The sequence below is a fragment of the Tasmannia lanceolata genome, unplaced genomic scaffold (genome assembly GCF_043159265.1).
Source record: "Tasmannia lanceolata isolate RefF3 unplaced genomic scaffold, GAP_Taslan_0.1 ptg000006l, whole genome shotgun sequence".
In the NCBI taxonomy this organism is placed as follows: domain Eukaryota; kingdom Viridiplantae; phylum Streptophyta; class Magnoliopsida; order Canellales; family Winteraceae; genus Tasmannia; species Tasmannia lanceolata.
This window is the reverse complement of record NW_027518683.1, coordinates 8,959,321-8,973,549: the sequence shown is the minus strand read 5'-3', so window position 1 is coordinate 8,973,549 and position 14,229 is coordinate 8,959,321. Positions and strand designations below refer to the sequence as shown.

The following is a 14,229-nucleotide window of genomic DNA, read 5'->3' as shown; positions in this document are numbered from 1 at the left end:
TTTTCAAGACAAGATTTTGCTGATGTCAGCAAGAAAAAGCTGATGTGACCACTAAATATTCTCCGACATAAATCTTAGGAAAAAAAAACCCAGCAACCAAACGGCAGAAAACTCAGTTGTTTGTTGGAAAAATCAGTGAAGATTTGTGGATCACAAAACCATGATTCCAAGGTTAGGTCATGAAACCATCACTACAACTCGGATACAGCCGATGATTGACTTGAGGAGATTTCAAGCAGTCTGCCATCTAAATTAAAAATGATTCGAAGGTGGTTTTGTGAACCAACAAATCACAATGTGAAATTTTTTTATGACCAGACAGATGTAAGGTCCTACTCATTTATTAGGAAGCTAGCCTATGTTCAAGAATTGATCAATTCATATAGATAGCTCTAAAAAAATTATCATTCCATATACTTCAATTTGAGTCATGTTGCAAAGGATAATCTCTATAGTAACTAACCCATCAAAAAAAAAAAATATTACTAAGCAAGTTGTGTAGCTAGATAACAGATAACCTTGGCTGTTACTAAAGTTTAAATCGACTTTGAATTATTTCAAAGTTGTTACCTGTTATATTAGGATTTGTACTTACCCTTCCATCATATGCCCTGCATGTAGTTGCCTGGGTTAGTCCTACCCTATCTTGTATTTTGAATGTATTCAAAACTCCCTATAAATATGATCAATATAGAGCAACAAAGTTGGGTAAGCTAAACCGATGCAATCCAAAAACCTGAATGTCCTCTTGCCTGAGCCTAAAAAGTAGGCTACAAATAAGATAACAAAAATAAAATTTGAAGAACAATGGATTTGTTCTACGCCACACGTTCTTGATAGTTTTTCGCCTACATTATATAGCAATTAATTAGTGGGGCACTTAAAGAGGCAATATAGAGGTGGGCTGCAAAACATTGATTAGTCATTAGAATATCATTTACTTTGATAGGAAAGTATGGTCCCAAACATTACCCAAATGAGGGACCACAAACTAGCTCACACCCATCTGAATTGTGAGATCATGAAGATTCTCTACTCACAGATTTTGTACTTCATTTGCTATATAGAATTCCACATCCCATTTGATTGCACCTATATTTAAATAATTGTACCCATTGGTTCTATAAATGTCCACATCATTTGCGTTAAAGAAATTCTCTACCTTCTTAATTAGTACGAAAACGACTAGACAAAAGTCATTTTTATGATCGATGGTAAGAGGCATTTTGTTAGTTCTTATATGAAAGGGGGCATAGGGTAGCAATGCAGCATGTGTGTGAGATCAAGACTTTTGATCTTGGCTAAACAAAAAGTATGAACGAACAGAAAAATGGCTACCATGTGTGTTCGAAATGCTTCTTGTCACACAAACTTTACAATGCAACATCTGATGCAATAGGGCGAGTTGGAATCAGATACTGACTCCATCATCTGATGCAATCCAAACGTAGTAAGGTACAGGAAAAGCTGTTGGCTGCAGATTAGAGAAATGCAAAGCAAATAGACGGGTGCCATCACTAAAACAAGAGAGTGTGGGTATCATCTCTTTAGATTAGATTCCGAGTTTGGGCACCACATTTCCCTTTTTGCCAATGTATGATAGACATAGTAAGTGTATACATCGTTGTCTTGAAAGATGTATAGATTTTGAAATCCTTTTGATACAACACACAACTAGAAATGGATTTATGGCTCCACAGCAGTCCCTTGAAATATTGAAAGATGTTAACAAGACATTAAAATCCCAACGGAATTTTCCTTGGTGGTTGGATAATGGAAAAGGAATATTAGATATTCCTCTGCTTTTGTGTGGAAAATTGTAGGGCCCAAATTGGGTTCATGGAAAGGGATATATGAGAAGTAGGAGTATGTTGAGAGAGTGGTCCCTTCGTTGAAGAAAAGGCAGAAAAAAGAGGGCCACAATGCTTTCATTAGTGGAATATTAGAGAAAGAAATTTGTAGAGAACAAAAAAAACAAAAACAAGGGACTATGAGGATATGAGGAAAATGAGAGATGAAGGGCCTTTGTATTAAATGAGAAGGAAAAAATCAATAAATGAGGAAAAGGAAAGAGGGAGAGAGAGAGATGAAGGGCTTTTGTATTAAATGAGGAGAAGAAAATCAAGTAATCCTTTTCTTTGATGGGTTTTGCTAACGAGTTAAGCATCATTTAATTGCCTTTGGGATCTTGAATTTACTCATACTTTGAGGAAAAAATCTCAAACCATATGTAAAAGTCTAAAAGTATGTGAAAATTCAAGTTCCCGAGGGCAATTAAATGATGCTTAACAAGTGCCCTTAGGGCACTCGTTCGCAAAACCCTTTTAAAATATCCTACATTTTTTTACACACAAAAAAAGATAATTTGAAGCAACCCTATCCAAATTTTATCTAGAAGGACCTTCAATTTTTGAAGCAACCCTTCCATGAGAAATGTTATTCTTGCAATCCAAACAGGGTCTTAGTTTAAAAAACCATATTTTTTCTTAATTGATGAAAAGAAAATGTTAATTGATGGAAGGGGAAAAAATGGTTTTTATAGGTAAGCTGGGATTAAACCTCCGACCTTGTCTTTTAGAAATAAACCTCCGACCTGGAGGTTGAAGAATAAAACCTTGATCAAATTAGGTAGAGGCTCAATCCCAGAATTATTTTTTTTTTTGCAAGAAAAAATGTTTGATTTCAATTTCTCGATTTCTAGTCTTTTGGTATTTTATTCATCCACATTAGGAGACACCAGCAAGCTATAATTTAATCTTTTGGGAAATGATATTGACACTTTTTTTAAGTAATTGCACTCCCCTTTTTATTTTAGACTTTTTAATTGAAAATGAAAAGATAGTAATTCCCAAAGGGATTTGCTAGGGTCCATCGCTTTTGTCTCCATTCATGAGGTGGTTGGTCTGCCATGCGACAGACCAGCCGGCCGTGAAATGCCCTTTGCGATGGATGCTAGCAATTAAGCTATAAATAGCCAATCGGAAATCTATTTAACAAATTCGGAGGATCATATTATAAAAATAGGGAATGTATTATGTATATATCATTTTTTAAAGAAGGCAAGCGAACAGGACCATCTCAATAACTACTACAAGGGGTTGATGTGAGCACTTATCTCTTACTCACTCTTACTAATGTTGCTTTTCTCCTTCATTAAATTAAGAAAGAGAACAATTATGCAGACCATCTTGGAGTAATCATGAGGCATGATGAAGAAAGGACTATAAAAACCAACTGCTTAGCTTTGCTTGCCAAAACCCTAAACAAGGCATGATGGATCAAAGGCCTAAGGTCATTAAGAATCTCATAGGAAGGAGCATAATAGCCCCTATCTTTTTAGCATTTTTCATTAGGAAATGCACTTTATAGAGTTAATAAAAGAAGATTATTGATACTGGCACTAACATGTTTTGATAATTGTACAAACTCATCTTGTCTTTTATTATTTAAACAACTGTCTAATGTTTTTGCTAAGGTTGCAACTTCGGTCAGGTTTTTACCCGATTTGCACCAACCCAACCCGAAAATACCTTGTTTTGGGTTTAGTAATCTTGGGTCTTGGGTTGGGTCGGGTTTAAGGTTGAAAAAACCTGACCCATTCTCATGTCGGATCAGATTAAAGAAAAGAAAAAAAATGAAACCCAAAACATAACCCGACTCTTATAGGTATACTATGACTTTCTTTAATATTTGTTGAATAACTTGATAAATTATTTTTCATTATATGGATATTATTGTTTTCATTGAGGTGATTAGGTTTGTGATATGAGAAAGTAGTTTCCTTCTTAAATTTATGCACTCGATGATTGTAAATACAGAGATCTTTAGCGAGAAAATTTATTGTTTTATACGTTCTTTGAAATTAGCCATCATCCGAAGCTAAACATAAAAACCCGACTTGACCCGACCCAAGAAATTATCTCAGGTGGGATTTGCTAGCGTCCATCGCAGAAGACATTGCAAGGAGCGTCCTTTGCATGAGAGAGCAGCCACATATGCTCAAATTTTGTCTTATTCATTTAATTCAACATATGCTCAAATTTTGTCTTATTCATTTAATTCAACATATGCTCAAATTTTGTCTCATTCATTTAATTCATCATATGTGGCTGCTCTCTCATGCAACAGAGGCTATGCATAATGCCTTCTGCCTTGGACGCTAACAAATCCTCTATGAATCTCGGGTTTTCTAGTAAAAACTCAACTAGACCCCCAAGACATTTTCGCATGCACGTTAGGGTTTTGGAAAATCCTACCAGCACGACCGGAGTTGCAACCCTAGTTGTAGCAGTTCCCAAAAAGCTTCCATAAGCCAATCAAAAAATAAAAAGACAAGCTTAGTTTGTGCAGCTATCAAAACATCGTAGGGCCAATATGAGTAGCCTAAAAGAATAGTAAACTACTATTTTAGATACCCTACATGGGACCCACCTTTGAATAGAGGCATATACTCAAACAAAGTACACATGGGTCCAGCTGTGTCCACAAAAGAGAGTCAGACAATATCACATGGGACCACCCAAACGGGGACAGCAACTTTAAGTCACCACTTATTTATTTGAATAACGAAAAAGACGAAAAGACTCTCCTCTTTTTAAAGAAATTAATACTAGGGATTTCCCAATCCAACACGTACAGAGATAGAATTAAATTCAAAAGTCATTCAACTACAAGGGTATATATGTATTTTCCTACTCTCCAGTCTCCTTACAACCAATGAAAGAGGCGGGCTACAATTTCCAAGATGCCCCTGCGGGCCACTGACTTTTCTCCTCATTAGAAAGCGAAGCTTCGAAACGCATGGTCAAAGAAGGGTAATATCGAGGATTAGAAAAGGAATTCAGGGTATTCTCGTCAATTTGGAGGTTGGCGTGCAATAACGGCAAAAATTGCCTTAAAGTCACTCGCGCCAGTCCTCCCTCTCTCTCCATTCTCTCTCTCTATCGATTTTCAGAAGAGAGAGAGAGAACAATAAATCGAGATCTTTTTTTTTCTATACGCAGAACTCGAGAATAGAAAATTTCAGGGGAAAAGACGGCGAGAAATTCACCGATCTCAGAGCCCTAAAAAGGAAGGATAATAATTTTTCGAGAATGGGATGGGAAAATCCAAAGGATTAAGCCAGTCTAGGCCCATTTAGAGATCCGGATTTCCGACACAGTGAAATGTTACAGGCCTAGCATAATGGGTTGGTTTTATGGAAAACCGTTTTTTGTGGTTGGGAAAAGCGGTTTTGAGCTGGACAAGTGGTTTTCTCCTGGCTGGTAGAATTAAAAGCGATAGGACGGCTCTGGGTTTTTTTGGGATTTCGAGTAGAAAAAGAGAGGAGGAGGTTTTGTGAGAGGTGGTGGAAGAAACAGAGGGTTTTTCACTTTTTTGTGGTTTTTTGAGAGGCTAGATTGAAATTACCTGTATATTATTGGGTTTTTTTTTTCCTTTGGTTTTTGAGATGAAGTTTATGAAGCTGGGATCGAAGCCTGATGCGTTTCAAGCTGATGGGAATAGTATCAGGTTAGGGCTTGATTTCTTTTATTTATTATGTTGAATTTTCTTTTTGGGTCTCTTTCGATTTTTTTTTAAACTATGATGTTTCATGGTTATCTTTGCTCTGAGCACTTATTGGGATAAAGTTAAAATTGAAAATAAAAATAAAAATCTATTGTTGGCTTTTTTCATTTTCTGTCCTTTTGTTGTTGTTGTTGTTGTTGTTGTTGTTGTTGTTGGGTTTCTTTTCTATTAATTTTGTTTTTATTGCTATAGTCGTCATTTGCTGGCTGGTAAGTGAAGATTGTAAGTACCTTTGATTTTATTTGCTTAAATTACTTTGTAGAATTTTTTGAAATGACTAGAGAGTATAGTGAGAATTCCTGATAATGATCGACGTAATTTTAACCGGAGACGCAGAACGAGATTTAGGAGTGGTAGATGGGAACTCCAGATGTGTGCTGAAGTTCAATTTTCAATGATTTTTGGGCATTCTTATTCAAAAAAGAGCAATGCGCAAAGATAGTAGATAAAAAGAAATAGAAGTAGCCCATTTAGTATTTTGTTAGATAATGCGACTTGATATGCATTTTCTGAGAATCATGGTTCATGGAAGGAGATTGGAGATGCGCGAGATCATCAGCAAGAAACTTTAAATACTAGGAGTTTTGCTTTCAAAATTTCTTTTGCTGCATTAGAGTTTCTCATGTACCCATTAGCTTTGATTTTAGGTTGGGGTTGTGGTGATTGATTTTGTAAGTTTGTGTATTTTCTTTGCCACCGGAGTAACACTAATAAGGATCATGTAGAAAAGTTCTTGTTTATAATTGAAATGAAGGCAATGATTGTTGCTAAAATGGATAAGCTCCGTATTTCTTTTTGTTGTTGGAGGGGAAGCAAAGACAGAAACGATCTACCAGATGGCCTAGCAGGTAATTGCTAGCCATAAAGGGTGAGTGTCCTACAAAATGTTTGATACGCACTAGGCTTAAGAGGTATTGATTTTCGATGATTTATTAACTCAGACGATGGAGGATGGACTGGGTTTGGTTTTACTGTGGCAAGTATTTGAGCTGTTCATGGCGGTGGACGGGAATGATTTTTTTTTTTATGTTGTACGGGGGTCTGAATGGTATGGTTGAGTGATGCTATTAAACATTGTGTGTGACCACTGTTTAAAAACTCTCTGAGTCAGTCTTTGACCACCCAAATCAACTACTTACCTTTGCCGAGTCCTCATCCTCGTCCGAGTTTTGCCTTACCAAGCCAATCAAAACTCCTTTAACTCACCCAGGTTAATGAGAATGAAAAATTGATTGTACCTTGACTAGCCCGAGTCGACTCCTTTTTACCATGCCCGAGTTCTTGTCTAAGTCCGAGTATTGAAACACCGGGGGATAGAAACCCAACATAGAGTGGTTTGTGAAAGTAGTCAGTTTTGGATTTTTTTTGGTAGTTTTGGATTTTTATTATACTCAGAAAACTGGTTTTGTATGTGCTCAAGAAGAATGTGTTAGCCTCATAGGTTCTCAAGTTCGGAATTCTGAAACTTGTTAACACTATGTTTTGATTTTTCTACAGATTTGTTTATCATAGGGCGTCATAATATTTTTGGCAGTATGGAATCTATCATTGTTTTGGCAGCTTCCACATGTAATTGTTATCTGACAACAAAACCTCAACTTAGTGACTCCCTTCATGACAGGGGTACTAGTGGTTGTTCTTGTGCAGCCTTCGGTGACTCCTGTCATCCTGTGCACCTCCTAATACATTTCTTTTCTCCTATCAAATATAGGCTCATGTTTTTTATGATGGGCGTCATCCCCCATGTTGGCATTTTTGTTTCCACCTAGGCATCAATGGAAGGTACAAGTGCTGAGGTTATCCTATGACTAAACAGTCAAGAATTGTGGATTCAGGACAATTCTCCCAATGTTATGTCTTGGATCAGTCCAGATCCCTTCCCTTCTTATCTCCTTTGTTTTGCCAACTTTGGGTTATCCCCTGCTCACCTAGAGATGAATTCAGTAATGGGGCACTGCCTTAATTTTTGGAGCATATGCCCATGCAGGGTCTGAACATTTTCTTATTTGACTCTTAAACTTAAATGCATGATTGCATTTCCTATTTTTTTATTTTTTGACTGAAATGATGAGTTGCCATTTTATTTTTTGAAGATGGGAATCACATTACTATTGGGAAATGCTAAAATTTTGACTTTTGAGTTTAGTCCTCCACCATATCCCCAAAATTTCCGAAACTTTCTACATCAGTGATATCTGCTATACCATTACTTTTGCACCAAACACTTCTTGGTTTCCCGTATGTTAGAAATATGACTTCTGCACACCTTCCCTCATAAGATACTTCTTACATTTAGGTTCTAGTGAAGTTGAATAGTTTTGACTTGTGCTATGCTTTGCTTTCATATTTTTTGCACATCGTCACATGCATTGTTCCTTTCTGGGGTCTTTGAAGTCCAAAATGATTGCATTTCTCATTTCTCATGCATGCAGAGCCAATAGCAAGCGGCTACTATTTTTTTCTGTTTAATTTAAGTTGTAGGTTGGGGTATCCATCATACTGCATTTTTAATTGTACTAAGGCTCAGCATTTACTCATAATGCAGGTATGTGGCATCTGAGCTGGCAACAGATGTCATTGTAATTGTTAGAGAAGTGAAATTTTATCTACACAAGGTATTTTTTCTGCTTATATTCACTTACAATTGATTGATAATTTTTATGAGGATTATTGCAGGACTCTCCACAATATTTCTATGATTAGTTGATAGAATTTTTCATGGAAGTTTAGAACAGCCAGTATACACTTTTCAATGAGTTGTTTTTACCAATAAACCCTTCCTTTCTTCGAGATCGGTTATTATGGTATCTTATCTATCTGTATTAAGTGTAGAATGGTAGAGGATAATCAGTTATCTTTCTCATAAAGAGATGGTTTTCAAAAAAAAAAAACTTACTCATAAAGAGATCTTTTTAGGGTGATGATAAATTCTCACCCCCTGTAGGATGATTCACACCCCTTTAACTTGAATTGATGTCAAAAAGCATTAAAGTCTGATGCTTTTTGACGTCAATTCACGTTAAAAGGGTGTGAATCATCCTACAGGGGGTGCGGATTTATCATCTCCGTCTTTTTAATCTGTAATTGTGGGACATTTAACCGATCAAGGATATCTTTGGCCATATCCAGATTGTCACCCTATTTTAACCGCTACCCGTTATGCAACTTATACTCTGTAAACTATTTACACACTTTTATGGTTTTGTAATTTACTATATCCAAGTCGTGGCTATAAAAGGATATTTGGCCATGTATTTGATGAACAATAGTTAGCACCTATGGTGTGCCTGTTTTCTTTTTTAAGGTGTACCTGTTTTCTTTCCTAAGGTCATAATGCTGTAGGTTGTTGTCGGATGCAAGGTTTCTCTCAACTCAACCGTATCTTTCTGTTCTAAACTAGGTCAATAATTAAGACTACCATTTCTGTTGGCCTGTTTCCAGATTTACTTAATTCTTTTGAGTGGTTTGTTATGACTTCCATTTCCTCAAAAACCTGTGGCTAGTCATGGAATAACTAAAGCTTGATCCACTGTCCTTGTCCTCGTTACTTGTATGACTTATTAATCCATTCAAGTCTTAAGTTCATGTGATTTAAGGATTCATGCCACTCTTGAGTTTAGAAAAACCTTGGCTACTTATAGAATAAGTAGGTTCTGTTTGGTTTATCTCGTCTTTGTTGCTTGTTTTAATTTGTTTATTGCAACTCAATATTTCATAAGACACCAGTATCTTTCCTGATTTTCTGAGACCGCATTGGTGGCTCCTGGTTTCGTGGCTGATGATCCAATGTGACATTTTCTGTGGTGTTATCAGACTCCTGAAGCATGTTTAAAAAAAAAAACCAGACCAGTTACTGCTAGACTGGTTGTATAGAAAATTTGAACAGACTTGAAATTGGCGAAAGGAAATAATAATTAAAGATATATAAAAAAAAAAAAACATAAGTTCTAAAAATTCTGTAATGCACCTGAAAATACCTACATGAGTAGACTAAATGATTCAATATCAATGGTTACCAGCTTCACTATACATCATTCATTAGCACCAAAGAATGAAATTAGTTTTAAAAGGACAGTTAAGAAACAAAGAAATGCCTAATGGGAGAAGTTTACTTTTGTATGGAGGATGGTCCTTTTTCTTTTTGTGTTTTTTTTAATGTTTGACTATTTGAAACATCACAAAGGGCAAGTTTGGTGGGTTAGAAAAGGGACGTAAAATTCACTATTTTGGTCTACTTTCGTCACGATGGAAGGAAAGGAAAAAAGAGAGCCTAATTAAGGCCCCTTTTAATTTTGTATTTTTCATAATTGAAAGCCTACAACTCTCCTTTTAATTTTGTAACAAAGCTGTGGAAACATGGTCTGTGCATGCAGTTTCCTCTACTGTCTAAGTGCAACCGGTTGCAGAAGTTGGTTATGAAAGCCAATGAGGAAAACACTGATGTAGTACAAATGCTTGATTTTCCGGGTGGACCCAAAGCCTTCGAGATCTGTGCCAAATTTTGCTACGGCATGACCGTCACTCTCAACGCTTGTAATGTTGTTGCCGCTCGATGTGCAGCTGAGTATCTGGAGATGACTGAGGATGTTGATAGAGGAAATTTAATTTTCAAAATTGAAGTGTTTTTGAACTCCAGTGTCTTCCGTAGCTGGAAAGATTCAATCATCGTTCTTCAGACAACTAAGTCTTTGTTACCCTGGTCTGAGGATCTGAAGGTGGTTGGGAGATGCATTGATTCCCTTGCTTCTAAAACATCCGTTGACCCTTCAAATGTCAACTGGTCTTATACCTATAACAGGAAATTAGCGGCAGCAGACCAGACAATTGAGAATGGGGCAAGGTTCCAACATAAATTACAGTCTCTCGTTCCTAAGGACTGGTGGGTTGAGGATATATGTGAGCTGGAAATAGATCTCTACAAGCGAGTTATGGTTGCCGTGAAATCCAAGGGAAGAATGTCTGGTGAAATTATTGGGGAGGCCCTCCATGCTTATGCTGTTCAGTGGTTGCCAGATTCTATCGATTCCCTGGCTTCTGATGACTTTGCCAGGAGAAACCGGGCTTTAGTGGAAACAATCATTTGGCTACTGCCATCTGATAAGAGTACTAGTTGTTCATGTAGTTTTTTACTGAAATTATTGAGGTTTTCTGTACTGATTGGAGTGGGTAATGCGTCAAGGGAAGAGCTGGTGAAAAGGATCAGTTTTCAGTTGGATGAAGCTTCAGTAAATGATCTACTGATTCCTGCACAAGCATCAGATGGCACTGTTTATGATGTGAATCTAGTTCAAAGCATAGTCAATCGGTTTATGATGCAAGATCGGAATCCTCAAGATTCTGATTATGTTGAAAGAAACGAAAAGAGTGCAGAGAATTTCATTTTAGGGCGTTGTTCTTGGATTAATGTGGGAAAACTGGTGGATGGTTATCTTGCTGAAATTGCCCGAGACCCAAATCTTCCCTTGTCCAGTTTCGTCAATCTGTCAGAATCGATTCCCGAGCCAGCATGGCCTATTCATGATGGGTTATACAGGGCCATTGATATCTACTTGAAGGTGAGATTTTTGGGTTTTATTTTACTTAAATTATTGCATGCATCTTTAAGCAGATATTTCTATACAGGGCCATTGATATCTATTTGAAGGTAAGATTTTTCGGTATTATCTTACTTAAATTATTGCATGCATCTTGAAGCATATATTCCTATACTTTGGTGGTTGATTGTATTGCTATGGTTGACCTGTAAAGTGCGAAGAATTTTCTTGTATCCAATATTATCTTTTTTGTTTTATTTTATTCTTTCTAACTCATTTTTCTGAAGAACTCAGATTTTAACTGTTGGTCAGATTTGCAGGGATAAATATATCTATAAATTTCTTGTTTTTGGCCGCCAATTTCGTTTTCAAAATTTAAGGCATTTCAGTAGTTTCACTTCCAGCCCATTGGTGTGGCAATTCTATAGATCAATGGATGGTAGTTGTAATGTTGCTTAACATGCTTTTTTATAGCTGAGGGATTTCAAGGAAGGCATTTCAGTACTGTCACTAACAAAACCATATAAATGTAGAGGTGTTTAAATTTAAATTGAATTTTAACTTCTGATATTCTTGTAATGTTATTTCTCCTTGCACACTATAGTGTATTATGGTTGATGCTGTCATTTTTTCAATTGCAGTATTTACCCTTACTCAATTGTGGTCTCTGCTGGTTAGAGCAATAATTTAGGATCATGATATCCACACTCCATTGTTTTGACAATGTTACTTCTCAGTTCTAATAAATGTTTTTTTTTCTAATTGGCAGTTGAAGTGTAATATAGAGACTGACTTCATTTATACAAGGGAGTGTGGATATCATTTCCCTAAGTTTATGGTTTAATACGAAAAATCCAAACTGAATTCAAGGCTTCTTCCATCCAACTTGTATGAATATCTGAAGCCGATGACATTTCCATGTGTTTTCCTAGAAACCTGTAATGCTATCCACTAGCATCCCTGTGATATTAGTGTTTCCATGTCCTAAAATCTGTTTAACAGTGTTGCACTTGACAACTTTCTATAGCATACCCTAGAATATGGTTAGTGACCCATTCAGGAATCTGTTGAAAACGAAAACATGATTTCTATGAATCTTCTTGAGGCTTGCTGGTTTATTTTCCCATCAGTGTTCCTCATGATTTGTTATGGGTTGAATGCTATTATCTTCAGGAGCATTCAGGTTTGACAAAATCCGAAAGGAAGAAGATATGCAGTCTGATGGATGTCAAGAAACTGTCGATGGATGCATCCATGCATGCTGCTCAGAATGACCGGCTACCCCTTCGAGTCGTGGTTCAAGTCCTCTTTTTCGAGCAGGTGAGGGCAGCTGCAGCTGGTCTAACCACCGCTCCACCCAACGATTCACGTGGGAGCTCAAGGTCTGTAACCAATACAGAAGATTGGGAGAGGTTGATGCCAGAGGAGTACAAATCACTGAAGAAACAGATGAAGCATATGAAAATTGGCGATGATGATTCGCGGAGAAATGCGGAGAAGAAAAAGAAGACTAAAAACAAAGGTGGGTTTTTACTGCCTTCGCGGTCAAGGAGAATTTTCGACAAGTTGTGGCTCGGCAAGGGGCAAGGAGAGAACAGGAGCTCGGAAACCTCTGGAACTTCTCAGAGGAGTGCTACTACTGTGAATCCTGGAGAGGCCAAGTCTTCTGGCTCTTCTTCAAGACACAGAAGGCATTCCATCTCATAGAGAAAATTTGGGGTGTGGGGTGTGGATTGTACTGAAGTGTAAAAAGGGGAATTTTGTTCAGGTGATGGGTAGGTGTAGCTCTGCAAGAATCCCAAGGCTCCTGCAGAAAATGATGTTAGCAGCAGAGCCAAAGAAGGTGATAGGGGATGAAAATGTTTGTTTCTTGCTGCCTTCTTTGAAAATGCTGTTGTTGTATCATGATCTATATAATTCCATTTAGATTGAAGAAATACACTCTTGCAGTTGCAGATAGGGTGGAGAGGCTTTTTCTAACCTTCAATCCCCATTCAAACATGTTAGGTACCTTACCAATATGCTAAAAGCTCCAGACCTATGGAACGCGTTAGGCAAATCCCTTTAAACTTGTACATACCAGGCTGGGTCCCACCTAGTCCCATACCTAGGTAGGCTCCCACTCGGGACAGTAACATACAACTGTGCTTCTGCATCCGCCATCAAATAGTGGGCCGAACTCAACCCGAGCCCTTCCTCATTATATATAGATTTCGATTTAGAGTAATTTCCGATTGTAATGGAAATAGTAAACTGCAAGAGTTACAAATTGGGAAGAGTATTAAGTAGAATTGGTTTTTTTTAGAATTTTTATTTCTCACTGCCACATCATCGTGAACCCTTCCTCCTTATAATATATAGATAGATGAGGTGGCTGCTCACATGCAACAGCCTTCAGCTAAATGCCCTTCTGCGAAAGTCCATAGCAAATCCCATAATATGTGGCTGCTCTCATGCAACAGCAAGCATGTGGAAAGTTCCTAGCAGATCTCTGGTTTATCAACTATATAAGGTAATTCGACTAGGTGGTTGGACTATGTTCAAATAGGTTACACATGGCTACAAATTCTTATTAAAAGAAGAAATTTTAAGTATATAAATGCAAAGGGATTTGTTAGGGTCAGTGGCAGAAGGCATTTGCGGATGGGCTGTTGCATGTGAGTGCAGCCTCAGATAAATTAAATGAATAAGACAAAATCTAGGCCTGTGTGGCTACTCTCACATGCAACAGCCATATGCGAAATGCCTTCCACAATGGTACCTAGCAAATTCCAATTACAAAAATGAAAAACCTCATTATCTTATAGCCTAAATTCAAGGAAGTAAAAGGGAAAAAAATGGAAACAAGAAATGGATAAACAATAGAGGTTAAGATTTATAGCTTGAGGGGTCAGGGTTGCCAAGAAATGTTACAAACAATTAACCTCCTGATTTTATGGGTGGGATTTCCCGTTCAGTTATTGGTGGTGGGCCCACCACATCAATGGTTACAATCGCCCCATGTGTTATTATATCATTATGTGGATTTAAAGACCAGATCGTGTGGCTTTCTTCATCACTAGAGAAAAGTTAAAAACAATTTGATTGAAAAGTAATTGCAAACCTTAGACAGTCAAATCTCCTAAAC

General features: G+C 37.2%; 1 protein-coding gene across 1 annotated transcript; it reads left to right on the top strand.

The window, feature by feature from the left end:
* The first annotated feature begins 4,912 nt into the window (after window positions 1–4,912).
* LOC143879567 (phototropic-responsive NPH3 family protein NPY1-like) lies at window positions 4,913–13,061 on the top strand. Its single transcript, XM_077382014.1, has 4 exons — window positions 4,913–5,511; window positions 8,114–8,183; window positions 9,942–11,123; window positions 12,276–13,061. Exons 1-4 carry the CDS (start codon window positions 5,450–5,452, stop codon window positions 12,807–12,809), a joined length of 1,848 nt encoding a protein of 615 aa, XP_077238129.1. The 5' UTR covers window positions 4,913–5,449; the 3' UTR covers window positions 12,810–13,061.
* Window positions 13,062–14,229: the final 1,168 nt, after the last annotated feature.

Excerpts from the sequence above, each read along its gene's own strand:
- LOC143879567 (XM_077382014.1), top strand. The coding sequence starts at position 5,450 with ATGAAGTTTATGAAGCTGGGATCGAAGCCTGATGCGTTTCAAGCTGAT. Across the intron at positions 5,512-8,113 it reads GCTGATGGGAATAGTATCAG|GTATGTGGCATCTGAGCTGG; the intron begins GTTAGGGCTTGA and ends CTCATAATGCAG. Across the intron at positions 8,184-9,941 it reads TGAAATTTTATCTACACAAG|TTTCCTCTACTGTCTAAGTG; the intron begins GTATTTTTTCTG and ends CTGTGCATGCAG.